Here is a 19589-nt window from a genome sequence, read left to right as displayed (position 1 = left end):
AGTTTAAGTTTTGAAGAAATTTGAGAAACATTTTATGGATAAAATACTGAACCCTAATTAAACGGACGTATCATTCCTTAGTATCAACGTGTACAAATGTAACCGCTGAATATTTGGACATTTTGAACAAATTGCTCCTTTGACGCCTCGAAAGTATCTCCACTCAGATCTGCGGGTCGCTTTTAACTAAAACATGACTTCCGATTGAAGAGTTGAAAATCACACACACCGCACGGGCGATAAAATCAAATACTTTGAAATACAAATATTTTCTTTTGATTAAAATAAATTATAATTTAATTAGGTTAGAAGAACAAGAATGCTATTCGGGGCCCTTAAATATATGCTTAACTAAAAAGACATATTATGTTACGCCAATAACGTCTGTCTTATGAATTTATGAATAATATTTAAACTTGATTTATATGTTTACAACCTCCGTGGTCGAGTAGTGTGTACAATATACAGTATTTTCATGGGTACGCCACTCAGTCCCGGGTTCGATTCTCGGCCGAGTCGATGCAGAAAAAGTTCATTAGTTTTCTATGTTGTCTTGGATCTGGGTGTTTGTGGTACTGTCGTTACTTCTGATTTTCCATAACACAAGTGCTTTAGCTACTTACATTGGGATCAGAGAAATGTGTGTGATGACCAATATTTAAAAAAAAATGTTAGTATTTTTAATACTAATGTTATATATAGTGGAATCCTTACCATGGTTCGGCAAGTTTGTTTCCATCATCGTGCTCCATGGTTTCTTGTAACATGACGCGATAATAGTTCTAGGGCTATACGAAACTAGGCATTTAGTTTGGTTGTTGATTGTAAAGACAAATATTTTGATAATTATCTATAGATGTTTTATAATTCCCTAGACATTTATTGTATCTGATATGGATGTTAAATAAAAGCTGACGATATTCCAGTCATTAATAAATCCAAGCGTATCCAGGCGATTTGTACACAGAGAAACGAGCAATGAATTGATTGTACCACATCTGTATGCTAAGTCAAATTGACAACTACTTGCTATCCTTTATAACTCTACGCTCGAGAAAGAGATAACTATAGTTCTATTCGAGCAGTGAAATTGTAAAATAAAATTTCTCAATATATACGTCACTGCTAATAAGAGTAATATTGTTATAACATTATTCGTAGAACAAGTTAAGGAAACTTATATTGTATCTACTGTTAACTAACAACCCTGAATAAATTCAATAAATAATCGAAAATATTAATGAAAAGGTATCATCCTTATATAAATGTTTGAACGCGGTAATCTCATGTTTTTTTTATGGTTGACTTTAGTTAGCTGATACTTACTAAATTCGTCTAGCAGTGAGTCGTATTTCGATACATAAGTTCAACAGTAACTGCCTGTAATCTGCCTACTGCTGGGCTAAGGCGTCCTCTCTGACCTTTGAGGATAAATGGTTTGGAAAATATTCCACCACGATGCTCCAATGCGGGTTGATGGATGCGAGCACGATGGATGGATGCGAGCACGAGATGAATTATAAACACAAATAAAGCACAAGAAAATTTCAGTGGTGCTTGCCTAGTTTTTAATCCGCACTCATCGGTTAAGATGCACGCGTTCTAACCACTGAGCCATCTCGGCTCGGTATTTCAATAGATTTCTCTCAATTTGTAAATGAAACACATCATATACGGAACATGACAAGACCTCACAAATGTTACGTGAGTAACAAAGTTAATTCGTTATTGGCATTACGCCAATATTCTCGACTTACTAATTAGCAAACTGGAGTCTTAAAATTGTTGAATTTGAATAAAAGAAATTCGTTACGTATTTATTTTAAGACTAAATATGATCGCGACTACTTTCGGAAGTTATCTAATACGACATGACGTGATAGCTTTTATCAATTTCAAACACTATTATATTAAAATAATATTCTATAAATGTTATCCTGCCAAATTAGATAGGTAAGTTTAAAATTATTTTTTATTAATTTTCGAATTGCGATGAAACTATTTTTTGTACAGTTCACACTACTGTTAACTGGAATTTGATTTCAATATTTTTGTTTATCTAGGATAAGCTACTTTTGTCGTCAAATACATTCGGAGCAGGAAAATAAAGTGAAAAAATATAATCAAAAAACTAAAGCAGTCTCACTGTTTTGAATTTTAACAAACCGTTACGATAATGACATCAAGTCCTCAAATATTTTTCTCAATTAGTTCATTAATCGAGACTTATTTATTAGTTAAATTAAACAATACACTTACGCTAAATGATAATTGTATAACATTAACAATTAAATTACGAACAAAAATTTGTAAAATTAAAATCGGCTTAAAATATACATATTGTGATTTGCATAATATGGAGAGTTCATCTGCAACTTTTCGTGTTTTATTATCGTGTTAAGATTAAATCCGTAATTTGATTGATATATTTATGAAATTCAAATAAAAAATGCAAATATCGTTCAACTTAGAATGTCAAAGCACGTGCTTCTATAACACGGTATTCCGATCAATTTACATAATATACTGCTTTGGACGGTGATTAAATATGAATTTTTAATTTTATGTGTTCCTACTGACCCTAATAATGGTGTTCTCCTGACAAATTTCGGTCATTTGCAACGGAGACGAGACCACTGCGAGGAGATTTAAAAACGAGTGTAGGTCCAATCCATGTGCAATTTAAAAGCGATAATTACTTGGTGGTAGCCCGTCTGGTTATGTATCACCTACTCATCATATATTCTACCGCCATGCAGGACTTAGTATTGTTGGAGTTCAGTTTGAAGGGTGAATGAAAAATGTAACTACAGGCCCAAGGGACATAACATCTTAGTTCCCAAGGTTGGTGGAGACATTTGCTCGTCCATTATATGAAACTTTCTACTATAAAAAAATGGTTTATTATTCCAAAATAATGAGATATAATCAATTGCTACTACTCATCTTGACCTGGTCCCAAAAGATATATCAATATTTCAGAGTTTTCTTACTTAAAGGCGTTAGTAGATCATATGCTGCATACCTAACAAGAAGTTTTCATTACCGATACCTTTTCATCATGTATACATAACTGCAGAGATAATATTTAATTCAGAAATCGAACAAACAACAGCAGGAATAAAGAGAATTTCAACGATGAGTACGAGTAGTACAATCTTCATCGGCGTATTATTAAAAAAAAATGTAACACCAATTTAAATTTCAAATTGTACATAATTTACGAGTGTTATATATATTTTTAATACCTTACATTGGTTATCTTAACTGATTAAGATCGTTTTAAGTGACGTTTAATTACTTTATTTGGTTCAACGTATTCGTTAATTTATTAGTCGTTTCGATTAACGTTATTAATGTAAATAACGCTACTGTTTAATGTCGTATGCGTTAAGTTTCAATATAGAAGTTCAAAGAGTCTTAATCTTTTATAGTAACGGTATATTTTACATTATCCACCTGTGTCATTGTTGGAATCCTCTTCATTTGACAAAGTGCGGAGCTAATTCCACGACGCTCTCTATTGCGGGTTTTCATCCGACACATGCAATTTCCCTCACCGCCGAGCACGAGATGAATTATAAACACAAATTAAGCACACGATATTTATTGGTGCTCGTCTAGATTTTAAACTAAATAAATTAGTTACAATAGAAACTATGAATATTATATATTTGCAACAATAATAATTATTTTCATTGTTTTTCTTAACAGAAACGATTTTAAATAAATTATAACTATTTAATTACAAAAAAGTTACGGTTTTTAGTCTTTTTCAAAAGTCTTTACAAAAACGAATATGTCAAATTGTATTTATATGTAAAAATTGAATTAAAAATAGCTTATTCTACATAAATTGACATATATTGTTATTATATTATCTTAACATAAAAATAAAAAGCAAATCTGCAACAAAATATTTTAAACATTTAAAACCATCGGACCACCTATAAGTTTCAATGTTTTAAGCTTCCAACTCGCTCATTTATATCGCATTATGAAGTTCGTCAAGACTCGAGAGGAAACAGTATTCGTTCGATTGCTAATAAACGTTTTACGACTTTACCGAAAACAATTATGACGACCTTATGGAACTGGTGAATTTGAACGAGCATGTTCAATTAAATTTCTAGATATGGCAAAGATAAATTTGACGTTTATTATTTAAAAAGTGATTAAATAAAATATATCTACGTTTTTTTATTCGGGTATACTGTATACTTAGTCATTGTCATCTAAAAAATCAACCATCCATTACATCCTCAATACGACATCAACCTTGGGAACTTAAATGTTATATCCCTTATGCCTGTAGTCAATGGCTCGATCATCCTCGGAATGGGAATAGAACTGTACTAAGTATTACTGTTTGGCGGTAAAATATTACTGTAATAAGTGAGTGCTACCTAACCAGACAGATCCTACTAACAAATAGTTTTTAGACAAAGGCTCTGTAAGAAATATTAACCATTTCTTACATCACCTATGCGCCACCAACCTTGTGATACAAGTGTGGGTAACATTACTTTATTGGGTCGAGATCAAACTTTTTTCCACCCCATAACTCAGAACAATGAGCTTTCAAGGCTTTAAGAAATACCAATCTACTTATTACACCGTTTGTAGATATAGTTTCAATACTTTTTTATTTAGTTAAATTATTAATTATTTGGATTCCAAATAGAAAAACCCGTTTTTAGCTATACTTTTTTTCGACTATCAAAGCTCATACATAATACCCATTCATCACTTCTTACAATATCTCCTCGAATATAAGAAATCTAAACCTTATGTGCCGTATAAATATATTTCAATTTCAAGTGCTACAAATTTACTTTCAATTAATTATATTTATCATTATTGTATATTTATGTCATCTTATCGTTAATGTGGGTTATTATAAATAATGCAAAGTTTATATTTAATATAATGTGACCAGTAGCGCAAAAAACGTTTAAATGAAATGAAAAAGTAAAAATAAAATTTAATATACCTATTACTTTTTATGGTTTTAATGATTTATACGACGTACGCTAATGACACTTCTGAGACTGTAATTATTACGACATGATAGAGGAAATTGTTCTTGCTTCTAATTTAGACATCATTTAAATATATGTTTAAATTAGACACCAATTAGAATTAAACCAGAAAAGCACTTTCTGAGATAAGCTCGAATAGACGGATAAAAAATCTAGACTAGAAAGACATTTGCAAGCATACTCCATTAAGTATTTATATGCTTAATTGTATTTATAATTCAGCTCGTGCTCAGTACTAAAATAAAAATAAGTCGTTATAGAAATCGATAAATTTCTGATCGTATTGAACAACCCGACGTCCAAATCCAATTTTGATAGAGTTCAAGACACTTCAAACGTAAAGACGCTGAGAGGCATTTAGAGTCCAAGCTTAATAGAATTAAAGGCACTTTAAGCCTAAAGACGTCAAGAGACCTAGCCGTGAGATATTTTCCTCTTATTAAAATAAACATATTTATTGTTAATTTTTATGACGTTTCCAGTGTTTTATATCCACGCAAATATTGCTCCAGATAACTTACATTATGTTTTTAAGTTAAGTATTTTCATATCATTCGTGTTTGTTTCATCAGCTTTAATAAGAGGAACACCTTAATTACCTATTCCTGATAAGATGTTCAATAAATATGTGAAGATAAGTACCGCGTTTTGATAAGCTTCGAGAATAATAATATAATAAACGTTGAAAATGAATTTTTGGGAAACGGCCTGGGTGGTAACTTGATATAAAGATAATCAAAAAGTTTATATGTACTTTGAATATATATGTTTAATATAAAGCGAATTATTTTTTTATTAAAATATTATTTTTTATATGTATACATGATTATAATGATCATGTAATTTATTTTTAATTTACAATTTGTTGGTCGAAAATTTTGAATATTAATTAATCGTTCCAATATAGTATATCTATCATATTAAATATTTTACTAATTCTCTTGTACAGATATTACAAAATAATGACATTATTATAGGATATCCTTTATCATAATAATATCAAAACCAGGCATAAAACAATATTTATATTTAAAAAAAAAGTGTTCTATTTTTAAAATGTCCACGGAACATAATGTGGGTAAATAATTTTATTTATGTTTTTATAACCGGCGATTAGCCCTATCAGCGCACCGTAGATATTCGAGGTAGCACCAAGTAGGTGTGTATTATGTAAAATATATTGGCACGGTCTTTTTTGTAGAACATTTAAGATAAATAATTCATCCCTACATATTTTTTATACAATAATAGTTGCCCGTCCCAACATCGCACGGATAATATAGGACTGGTAGGATCGATATAATTCTTACGTTTATATTGAACGAGAAATATCACTATGAAAACAAAATCTTGTTTTTTTTGGGTCATGATTTTCTGCTCGTACGCGAAACAACTCAACAAGTTTCAACACAATCAATTGAAAGGTCTAGGAAAGCGTAGAGACAAAAGATATAAAGATTAATTTTATTTTTTAAGAAGAATAGCGCGTACATTCAGAATAAATACGGCGGCGGCGGTGGGTTTTATTTATAATATACTGGCAAAACCCGGCAGACATTTTACCGCCTTTGTTGAGAAGTTGACGTGCTTTCGCGCCATCTAGCGGCAAGTTACAACTAAATTGATAGAATAAAAAGTTTCTCCAATAAGAAACTACATATATTATCTATCAACGGTGACGGTGATCGGTCAAAGGATGTCAACATCTATTAATCTCAAACGTCCACATATTATTATATGATATGAGTACAAATGATATACTATATATCATGTCATCCATTTTCTGTATATATTATTAATTAAAGTCGCTTATGTTAGTCTGTACGCTAAGATGTTTTAAGCTACGCAACTGTTTAAATATGGTTTTCATTAATAATGTGATTCATGAGGAAGGTTTATATGTATAGCACATGTATATTATACAAACAAGACTTTTTTAAATGTTTGTTCTTCAATCTAACAGTTTTATATAGACCGTTAACGTACCCGTGTGAAACCGGGACGGGTTGCTAGTTATATTATAAATAAAGATGATTGCACATACCTGCAAATAAGTGCTGCCTTCATCGCGGTAGAGTCCGAAAGGTACGTCATTGTCTACCAAATCCCTTAAAGTGACCCAACCGGACGCAGACAGATATTGAGCGCTGGTCACAGCACAGATCGCGTCGTCTATATCTAAAATTCAATAATCTAGCAATATAAACGAATACTACTAAAAAAGATAAAAATAGTAACTACTGAGTCCCTTGCCACAGTGAAACAGTAGTAGTTTTATACTAAAATTAATATGGTAAAATCACGATTCGAAAGGGCATTGTAAGAGCCTAATTGAATAAAGTATATTTTATTTTTTATACAGTTATAAAACCATTAATAATAAAAGAAATATTATCAAACTCACTCGGTTATTAAATTAAAATTAATGACGTGTAAAACAAAAAAGGTGCTCTATTTAATTATGCAGTTGGGTCGAACGAGCATTTTAATCGAAGATTAAGTCCCTAGAAAATTAAAAAAAAAATACGATCCTTCATAACTTAAACAAGCTACGTTAGGTAATATATTCAGAGACACTTAACGTTTTGTCTAATCTTAAAACTATTAAAATATTTATTCGCTTAAAGTCAAAGCTTGTCTAAAAATCAAATTAAGTTAAACCGAAAACTCAACCAGTTCATGTTTTTCATGAGCCAAATTATTATTATACATACAATGTATATAAGGAAATGTTTATATAATATTTAAGTATGTTATTACGTAAGTAATTATAAAGGTATGTAATTTTCCTTACGAAATTAATATCAATTATAACATCAAATACGAAATGTACTGATAATTGAAATCATTGTTTATTTTAATTATTTATTGACAATTAACTAAGAATTACACCAGTAGAAAAAGAGAGAGAAAGAGAGAGATAGTATTAATAATTGGCGCTTAGGTATATTTAAATGCACAAAACGAAACGAAAAGCGAATAAACATTGGTTTTTACTCTTGAAATCGAAACAATCTACGTCTCTTTCATCGAGTTATTTATATGCTTTAAGTAATAAAAGTTTTATAGCGGATGAACTCACGACTCTATCTCTTTCCGTCCCGATAATTTTACGTATAAAAGAAGAAGACAAAGTATTGTGTCACTAACTGCTACACATTTTTTGTTGTGCAATGAATTAAATACTACGTACTTTATCTTATTTTATTTCTTTGTTATGTATTATTTCTATAATAATACTTTGTATTAATTCTAACTTTCATCTCTTGTTAAAATATAGAGCAACCCGTATCTCCGGTATGGTCTAGTGGCTAGGATACCTGGCTCTCACCCAGGAGGCTCGGGTTCGATTCCCGGTACCGGAATATATATTTTGTACTTATTTACTTTCTCATACTGTATTTTTTACATATAATTATGTACTATATTTTATTTAAACTAAATATACAACTTTAGTTTATTTGACAAAATATTTTATTTGATGTGATTTTAATTCATATTTTTAAATACGTACCCGTGAATATAATTTCTTTAGATGGATAAATAATCTGTCCTTTTAATGGTAGGAAAACGAAAGGAATTTGAGGCTTAGTCGCTCCACGTCCGAAGCTGGCCATCGAACAATCTGGAAAAATTAAGTTTATTAAAAATGTAAGTTCCATCAGTGTCGTTACATCACTTTACAATTTATCAATAACATTTTTTATTTATTGTCTTCATAACATTTCTATGTATTTAATTGATTTAAAATATTAATTATATATTATATTTTTTAAACGCCATTATTACTAAAACAATTTGTTTGTTATACACAAAATAAACGAGGCGAGCAAAAAAATACAAAAGTGTTTGTCTTTATTAGTATGTGAATGGCATTCATAATTTCAATCATGGTCCTGTGACAAATGACCCAACACATACAGCCCATAATTATATGATTATTAGTTATCTGTGCTAAAATAACAAACGGCCATTTAGTTTGCTACAAATGCGTGTCAGTGATGTGAGTACTTCAAGATAATTATACTTCATTGAGACGTACTTAATTCGAGTTCAGAATTCGTATCCCGACCTTACATTGTTATGTAAACTATGTCTTACATGTAACATATACTATCTCATGTTTAATTAATGACAATTGCACAAGCGCTTTCAACTTTCCTTTAGTCTAACTTCGTTCGGACCTCTTAGGAATAATATCAGATTTTTAGCGGTTTGTCTCTTATGTAAATAGACGTACACAACTTAATATATTGGTTTTTAGCATAATATATATGTATATGTTATTACGGCTGACTGTAAAGAGACTACATATTTTTATTGCTCTAAACTCAATGTTAACTTTAAAATAACTCTAAAAATCAATGTACTTATAACATTTACAAGACCAGAAGATGTAGCGCGTTTTGGAGGTTTTGATATTTAATAATATTTTAACATATATGTATATACAGTTTGAGTATTATAAAAGTAACTGAAAAGTCGATTGGTATCGAAAAAATTTCATAATAATTTAACGGGTTACCCTTAACAGTAATCTAAAAAAAATAACATTATAGATTAATTTAATAGCTCACCATTAATATGATTAACACAAATCTTCTTATCCTCTCTAAAAGCTGGAGTTTCTCTACGGCATTGACAAACGCATTCACTACCACCCATAGCGGGTAACGCGGTGCCGTGAGAAATTTCCATACATCGAGTTAATCCACAATTTGTACCTATAAAAATAGAATATATTATTATAATAAATACAAATGTATAAGTCACCAATGGACATGAGTCCATAGCTGTTTTTTATTTAAAAAAATAAAATAAAGTTGGAAGTAATATTGATAAAGAAAAAATATAACCAAAGACACTATTAAATAAAAAAAATACAAATTATAGTAAAACTATGACGCTATAAAAATTACTTTTAAAAGGAATGTATAAATTAAACATTTAATTATTTTTACTTATTAAAATGAAATGTTTATTAAAATATGATAGATGTTTCTAAAAAAAATATTATTTACCGATTAAAGAAAATATATCCCCAGAAGCAAATCGTGTGACATTCGCCAGCGCCATCTCTCCGTCCGTGGTAGAAACTTGTACAACGAGCATTGCTATAAGTATTACTAGCGCCATCTTTTGTTATTCTTACATATCTTCTGCCAAATTCGTTGCTCCAGTCATTTTGATTTTTTTTTAACCAGCTGTCGCCATTTTTACATTGATATCAGTTAACTTTTTTATGTACCCAATTTAATATATTTCATATTTCGATGGATATTTAATGGTTTTCTTCTTCTTCATAAATAGGTTTGACGTTTGTATAAATTCTGTAACAATTGAAATTAAATAAAATATAATTTGTTAATTTTAAGCGCTTACATTACACTGCATACTTAATGTTTTTACTTTTAAGCACATACGATTTAAACTCTATTTCTAAGTTAAATTATCCTTATTATTATAGAGGTTGGAAAAATAATAGTAGACGTACCTCTCACAAATTATATTTTCTAAAGTGTTGTTATATAGTGGCAGCAGTTACCTTATTTAATCAATTTTTATACTGTTATTTTCTAATGATTACCGTTTGTCACGGTGGTAAAATTTAAATAACAAAACAAATAAACATATTATCGTCTTAAAAAATAAAAATATACGTGAATTTCTACGCATTGATTTATTCTTGTTTGTATTAATATTAAGAGATTCAAATGTCTAACAAAACAGTTATGGATTAATTTAATGTATACAGTTAAATAGTTAAATACCCTTCCTCAAGAATTCCTTCCTCAAAAAAAAAAGATCCGGTTGGTATTTCCAAAGATCAACGCGTTCAAATAAAAAAAAATCAACTTTCTTTTTTTCTTTTATCTCTTATATTAGGTCTAGGCTAGGCTATGTATTAAAAATTTGTATGCAAAACTTCATAATTACTAATATTACTTTTTAAACTTTCCATTGTGCTAGGTGTAGGGACAATAGACCAATGGATCAAGATGAAACCTGCGATTTTCTACATCGCTAGGCGTTCCGGAAACTATTGCGCAATTCATTGCTCTTTAGTTAAATAATAAATGGTCACCCTAATCTATGGAGTCTGCATTAACTTCGAAAATTAAATAAGTTTATTACTCTCAAAATATATTTTTTTATATTTTGTACGAAACTTTTTATATAAATATGTTATTAGCTTATACTCTATTCCAACTACAAGAGAAGATAAGCCGAATAAACAAAATTTTCAGCAAATTGACGCGGTGCGGTCTAATTTTTCGAGAACTTAATTAATCTATGATATTTACTATGGGTTTGCGAAAAAACGGCGTTTTGAACGTCGACGAAACTGTTATCGGAAATTTGGACGTATAATTAAAGTGGAAATAATTGGTTAAGTCTTGTATTATAAATAAAGATATATTAATCATAATCTCTCAGCGCACAATATAGTTAAGCAAATTGCATGAAATATACATATATCTAAGGTTTGTTTATCTTTTTTCCTACTTCTATTGGAATAGGCTGTAAGCTCACGCGTAATTGGAGGGGCAGGCGTTAGGTGACTTATGGGTTAAGTCAGGACATATGCCTTAAAGTATTCGTGTGTGAAAGGGTAACGAAGATTCGTCCTCACAAAATTTTTCGTTTATAATATCAATAGAATAAGCTAGCATAAAGCGTATCGGAAATTTTTTGTTGTTCTTAAAAAGTTTGCATGTATATTGCCAAATTATTTATGAGCAATAATAAAATAAATGACTTTATTTTATTATAAGCGTTTTTATTACTCGAAAGTGATTTGTTTAATGTATTAGATACAATATGTTGTGTTTATGTATGAGCTATGATGGTCCAGTGGTTTGAAGACGTAAGTCTTAACCGATGTATCCGAATTCAAATCCATTAATTTTCGTTCAATTCGAATAGAACACAGCTGAATTATTATATACTAAATTCGTGTTTATAATTCATTTCGTGGTCGGTGAACCCACATCGTGAGGAAACCTATAAGTGTTTAATTTCAATGAAATTTTGCCATATGTGTTTCCATCAAACCATATTAGAACGGGATGGAATTAGCTCCAAGCCTTCCCCCATAGGGTGAGGAGGCCTTAGTTCAATAGTGGAATGATTACAAGCCGTTACTAATACTTTTACTACTTTGTTTATTGTTATTATTCCTAATGTGACAGAAGCTTCTATAAAACGATATCGATTTAAAAACGAATGACTTACTCGTTGGAAAATTTCACATGATTTAATTAAATAATATATACAATATTGTGTATTTATTTCTAAGAGAAACTTTGTAACTTTCGAAAATATCGATGTTTTAATATAATTCATTATTCATACTATATTTCATTTGACACCGAACTTGTTATATATGTTTTTTTCATATTGTATTAATCTTATGAAAAGCTGTGACGACGGAGTGGTTAGAAAATTAAGCGATGCTCGCGGGTGCAAACCACGAACAGCATTCCCGAAATTGCACGTGCTAAAGGCGTACTAAAGGCGTACTAAAGGCGTCTAAAGGTAAACTACGCGTGACATTATAATATTATTAATTAAATGTATGCGTCAAAATCTATATTGTCTATCCTGCTCTATATCTGTATATCTGCTATATCTCTCCCTCTCATGACTCGATCACCGGATTTACGTGCATTCCGATACTTTTTTTTTATAAGTTATAGGTGGCTCATCTGATGGGAAGTGATCACCACCGCCCATGGACATCTGCAACACCGGGGGGCTTGCAGGTGCGTTGCCGGCCTTTAAGGAATGAGTACGCTCTTTTCTTGTAGGTTCCCAAGTCGGAACTACCAATATTCTTACTACAGATTATCTACTAAGAATTTCTTTTAAAAACTCAAATTTTAGTCAGGCTCTCAGGATCTGTAGCTTAATTAGCAAAAACTAGACTATCTGTTGAAAAAGAAGAGGTCATTGCTCAAAGTGTCACTTACAGGTGGACTTTAGGGTTACTGCTGTTAACATGTAGTTCTTTAATGGTAATTTTCCACACGGTAAGATTGTTCATACTATTTTGTTTTTAAAATTTGTTTTTTTTCGGTTTACAATGGTCGCAAATAAATAAGATTATTTATTATATACTACCAACCCGACTTCGAGGGTTATTTATCAATAAAGAAAAATATATTTATTACTTATATAAACATAGTACTCAGGAATTACTTAACTATATACCAGTGAAAAGTTAGTTAGTTTAAAATTGGATCATTCGTTCCGGAGGTTAGCTCCTACAGACAAACAAACAAACAATACTTTTTTTATGATATTAGTATAGATATCTTTCATTATTGTAATTTCCTCATTTTCAAACAGTTTGATATCAGGAAATCAACTGAAACACTTATTATATACTAAAATTTTAACAACAAGAACTAAACGACTCACGGATGTAATCAGAGAGTTACATACGAGGCAAAATGTTTTCTAGCCATAAATAATTATATAAAATACACTCAGCCGGATCCTACTATATTTAAATATTTATGTATGCACATAAATGCACAATTGTTAATTATTAGGTTACTTATTTAATAAAGTCACATACCTGACATATTCATAAAGAAGCTAAGATTCTATTACACAGATACGTCTCATTTATAAATAATTCCTATCTTATCTAACCTCATACAATAGATAAAGACGGCAATAATTTAGTACTGTCATATTAATTTAATTTAACGATCGAATACAACATAATCAATAATCTGTTTGTAACAAACCGTTTATAATAACATACATCAAACCTTTTATTGTTGAAACATTCTATTAGTTAAACAATAAAAGTTTACTGGGTGTCAATAAATTTTACCACAAACAATATTATCAAGACAAATAATAACGAATGGTTCAACAATATTTTATGATAATAGCAACATTATGTCAAATCAAACACTATAATAAAGCCTACCGTTATCTGTCATCGGCGGATAGCATTAATTTACAATGTATAATCAATTTTACTACAATCGTGTTAACATAATGAAGGTTCATAGGTTGCTGCTACTACAAATAAAAGGTTTACTGTCAATAATTTACGCCTACACAATTGGTTAAATTAATATGTTAGTTTGACAGAGAAGATTTAAAGTTCCATTCGGAACTTATTGTTGTTTTTTTTTTCGTCGTTTTTATCGTTTGGTTTGTTAATTCGTTTAATCTCGTATTAATTATGAATATCGACAAAATAGTCTGGTAGAGATTTGACCAAATAAGTATATATAGGTACCGATATACTAATCGACTGTCTTACAGTTAAATCTCTTTTCTTTTTATTAATATGTTCCAGTTTCAAAAATATGCTAGTCTACTACGTATGGTTAGAACCATAGACAACCTGACCTACCGATATATGCAAATTATCGATAACGTAGAACGACCTAGCGCGCTACTTTAGAGAAGTAGGTAAGTTTTAAAATCTATAAGGCTGTTAAAATAAATTATTTGAGTCACAAAAGCGTCATTTTTTGAAACTACAAATTTAAATAAAATGATTTGGCGATAGTCTCGTTTTTATCTCGGGCGCCGCGTTGGCTCGGCTGGTGTTTAACACAAGTGACGTCATATCACAGTGTCTATGGTTGAGAGCACATTAACAATATAAGGCATGGTTTATATTTCTTAAAAAGCTCATTTTGATGTCTAAGGTTCACCATGAGCTGACCAATTACCCCTTCCGCCTTCCCACTTTAAATAAGACAGGCTGTTTCCGTATATTAATAGAGGCGAGTCAAATTTTGAAATTATTTTCTATGACAAATGTGATTTCATTATTTATTAAGCATTCGTTGACATATGACCATTTACGGAAAGAGTTTTTAATGATATTGATTATGCGTTTCAGGTTAGGTTAGGTTAAATGTTAAAGCGATTTTGATCTCATATTAATATAGTTACGAAAAAAATAATGTTGTCTCTGTTTTTACGAAATTTTCGTAAATTTGAAGTAAGTTTCGACATTGATTATTATTAATATTCGTTGCCGATATGACGGAGCGTTTAAAATATGATTGCGGATACAAATTAAGGTAACCACTGAATTTTCATGTGCCTCATTTTTATTTATAATTCATTTCGAGCTCGACGTTGAAAGAAAACATCGTGAGTATACTACAGATATTATTTATCTAAAGGAGAAGAAGCTTTAACTCTACTTAGTACATTTTCAGAATATTGATTTTTTTATTCGGTATTAAATAAATTGAATGTATTTTTATGAAGACAATAATAAAAACATGTAGGACAGATTTTACCTACAAATTATAATCATAATTATAGGTGTAACAACACACGGTCGTTAAAAACCAGCCATCTAATAATATATTAACGAAAAACTAATGAACTTTTATTAATTGTACTTAATTTTTTTACTGTTCACAAGCGGTCAAAGGCCAGCTTCTAATAATCCATAAATAACTAGAAATATTGAGTTGGCCCGTTATTCTAAAACGGTAGAGCAATACTTAGTATAAAATATGTTATAACTCACAAAATGATTAATTTTAAATTGCTTAAAAGATTTAGTTTTAATGAAATAAATCAAGATAAGCCTTTAAATTATTTTCTTGTACTCGTACAAAATTGAAATTTATGTGTATTTGATGGTTAGAATTTAAAAAAAAAATGTTACAAATATATACATAATTCGAACGTAATAAAGATAATATTTATCATAAATGACACTTGTTAAATAAACACTCTATTATTGTCGTGTAAGTGTTTATGTATGACAATGAACTATGTTTTTGAAGTATTTGAATTTTGAAGTGACATTACTTAGTACAAATATTTTTTGGTTAAGAAAAAATATTAAAAAGCGAATAATTCTGACAGTACAACATAACAGTAACGGAGATCTTAATGTGTAAACAGCTATCTACTAAATATATTTCTACCAAAAATAAGATTTATTAATTTTGTTTACACATTAATAAAAACAATTATAATACGAAATACAATTACATTTACTCTTTCTATACAGGTCCAAGGTATTTTATTTACCAAAGAGGTGCTTGCATATGGGTCATGTTATGGTAAATCGTCAACACTGCGCCTGCGCATGTCAAACATAGGTTATGCCCTTGTGTCCTGAGTTACATTGGCCCTTAAAAGTGGAACACATCAATACTAAGTATTTCTCGGCGGTAATAAATACGAGATGAGAGGTTGGTACCAGCCTAGACGGGTTTGCACAAAGCAATACCATCATCATCCTCCTGCCCTTATCCCAATTTTACTTGGGGTCGGCGCAGCATGTCTTCTTCTTCCATACTTCTCTGTCAGACGTCATCTCACAAGTAACATTCTTTCTTACCATATTTTGCACAAAGCAATACCGTCAAGTATATTTTAAAACCGTCAGTTAATGTAATTGATATGAATTATTATGACTACAGATATAATATTCTGAATTTAGTCATAGTGAAAAGTAAAGTAACATGCTGTAGAAGTGGCTTGGTTTTATACGCGACACGTTGCTCAAATGTGGGTTAGTGTATGACACGGTGGCAGAACTTCATCAGATACATGCAGATTTCCCCATGTTGTAAGCACAAATGAAACACGTTAAACACTTTGAACTTGCAACTCACGCATAAGAATCACGTCATCATTTCACACACACTCTCTCACACACTCAGTTATTTTTTTTTTATATTGATATTTGGCAACGATTCTACTTTATTAAGTCGATCCTCGTTAAAATCTATAAAATATTTAAAGATAAATTAAACAATGTCAAACAAAATAACTGAGACATTAACTCATAGTAAATTATTCAAATGTAAACATTTATATGCAAACGGATCTTTGCTTTTTTTATTATATTTCGTTAAGATAAACTAGTAATTGTGTACCCAGTAAGAACATTCTATAACGGTGTTATAATTTGAATATCGAAATAGTTTTTTTATTTTATTTTAAGCCTAAATGCCACCGTTATAAACAAATATTTTAGGAGTTCGATAAATTCAAATTAAGATTTATGGTAAGTGAGTTACTTTATATTTCGGCTTAATTTGTTAATTTACACGTGCCTGTTTCAAACGTCACCTTCAGATGATTTTGCTGATTTTACACACTATAGATAACGGATAAAATTTTTTTGTCGAATTCATGTTGTCAAATTATCTGTTATATGCCAGAATTTTCATTGGCTGTGTAATTCTTAATTTTAGGCTGGAAAATCAGCACCAGAGCCATGAGTTAGAAAAAAGTATTTTTCTAACTGCAATTGTTTTATCAATATGTAAGCTGGTTGTTTTATAATTTTGGAAATTGTTTTTAATAAGGTTTCATTAAGGAGTCATTAGGACTTTTCAGCAAAGAATAATGATAAAATAATTGTATTAATTTTATACAAAATATACCAAACACATAGTTTAATCTCATGTGTAGATCTCAAAGTAGGTAAAAAAATTAAGACATTAATATTATTGATTGGATAATTAAAAAGCCATTTTCGAAAGTTTTTAAGATAGAAGGTATATGAGCCGTAAACGCCGTTTACCGTAAAATACCTCATTAGATCAATCAATTTAACGATAGACCGTTTCTTAGCTTATGTCAAATACTTGCCGAAATAAATTTACGATTAACATTTATCTAATACAATATTTCCAGTATATATAATCATAGATACCTAGAGTGCCGAGATGGCTAGGTGGATGAAACGTCTTGACCGCGGATGGCGCGTTCTAATTTGTGCTCACTCATCTTGTGCTCGACGAAGCAGAGAACATCGTGACGAAACTGTCATTTACATTTGTCGAATAAATTATCCGTCAAATTTCTTTGTCGTTACTGAATAATAAGGGAAAGAACCTAGTCTTCTTCTATAACGGTAAAAATTAGAGAAACAAACCTTGTAATAGTGCAGTAAGATTTTTTTTTTTTATTTATGTAGTGACAATTATGACAGTTATTGTAAGATCTCATAATAATATTATTCGTTATTCCTAGACCGTATACGTCGCGATATATGAAAGCATGACTTCGTTACTTCGGGCGAAACTAAAGACACTTCGCTCCGCAGTCGGCAAGCTCACGCGCATCAAAGGGTTTTATCGCGACGAGCTTCGCTTGCGTAGCCCCACTTCAATCAGACACAGAGCGTAATAAGTATGACGTATGCATAACGAAATGTAATGATCACATTTTAGATCATAGTAAACGAAGTATTCGACGTTGCATGGGCACATACGCCATAGACTGCTAGCGATTGTCCTCGGAGGAATATTATCGAAATAATATACGATTACCAGAATACTAATTATAATAATGTTTTTGCTGTAATATCTTCCTTAAAAATTACACCATTCATTCGATGACGGTTTTGCTAGGAAAGCATTATATCAGCAACCGAACAATAAGTGTAACCGACTTCGTAAGCCAACCTTTTAAAATAAAACTTGGAAACATTAATCCGATTAAAAAAACCAAAAGATATGACATATAAATTTCAACGTTTCATTCGAATCCCTTTAAAAACTTACAAGTGAGGAAACTATTTTTTATGTTGTCTTACTGGAAAAATTACGAAACCAGGTAGTTTAGTTAGCAAGTTACTAAAACATATAAACAAATTCAGAGTGGAACAATATTAATACGTAGGCAATTGCGCTTCGCAGTTTTAATTTAGACTACGTAAGAAACGTAGATATTATGTAAACTTAGCTTTATTGGAGTAATAAATCAAAAATATTAACATGAAAATAAAAATAATAATCGGAATATTCATATTACACATATATTAGTTAACTTTTTTTAAAAGCATTTCTATATTTTAAATTAATTTGCATAGGCGCGAAATTAGATAACGAAATATTACGTAGGTATGTATATATTTGCGGATGACGAATTATAAACTTTCCCAATTTAAAATTGTATACAAACTAAACATCTTTATTGAATATATTATCTGTATTATAATTTATTATTTTTTATATTAAAACGTAAAACAAGTATGTACAAAAAAATACATCAAAAAAATCTACACGAGCAGTGTAATACTAATGATGAGGATGTTCTTTTGGCCGATTATGATTGAAGCGGTTATTTTAAAGGGTCTAAACGACCCAAGCCTAATGCATTATACAAGGACACATTATAAAGCAAAAGTATTTATATACTTTATTCCAACCATACGAGGAAAAGCCAAATAAACAATATTTGTCAGCAAATTCACGCGTTATCATTGGTCGAGACCTTGATTAATCTATGATATTCACTATGGATTTGCGAAAAAATGTCGTTATGAACGTCGACGAAACTGTTAACGGACTTTTAGAAGTTAAATTAAAGTGGAAATAAGTTAAGTGTAACAGTTTGGTAATATAAAAAAAGAAAATATTAATCATAAACTCTTAGTACTGACTTATTAGCAAATCGCATGAAATGCTTAAATATAGGTTTATTTATCTTTTTTCCTACTTCCATTGGAATAGGCTTTACAACACTTTAAATTATTGTATAGATTCAGAATGTCATGCCTATAGTCTTTATGGATAATAA

General features: G+C 30.2%; 1 protein-coding gene and 1 non-coding gene across 3 annotated transcripts in view; one reads left to right on the top strand and one right to left on the bottom strand.

Annotated features, from left to right (window-relative positions):
• Positions 1–19589, bottom strand: part of LOC125070369 — a 69092-nt gene that overhangs the window by 4991 nt on the left and 44512 nt on the right. For both annotated transcript variants that reach the window (XM_047680208.1, XM_047680209.1), the window contains exons 2-5: positions 10064–10372; positions 9620–9766; positions 8557–8667; positions 7087–7220 (exon numbers count right to left, since the gene is read on the bottom strand). In XM_047680208.1, coding sequence (XP_047536164.1) covers positions 7087–7220; positions 8557–8667; positions 9620–9766; positions 10064–10178 — 507 coding nt within the window. In that variant the 5' untranslated portion in view covers positions 10179–10372. The remainder of the gene's footprint in view (positions 1–7086; positions 7221–8556; positions 8668–9619; positions 9767–10063; positions 10373–19589) is intronic.
• On the top strand, positions 8336–8407 carry Trnae-cuc. The gene has a single exon. It is a non-coding gene; the product is annotated as a tRNA-Glu (tRNA).

The sequence above is a fragment of the Vanessa atalanta genome, chromosome 17, assembly GCF_905147765.1.
Source record: "Vanessa atalanta chromosome 17, ilVanAtal1.2, whole genome shotgun sequence".
NCBI lineage: Eukaryota > Metazoa > Arthropoda > Insecta > Lepidoptera > Nymphalidae > Vanessa > Vanessa atalanta.
Note: the sequence above shows the minus strand (reverse complement) of the source record. Positions and strands in the feature narration are given on the sequence as shown.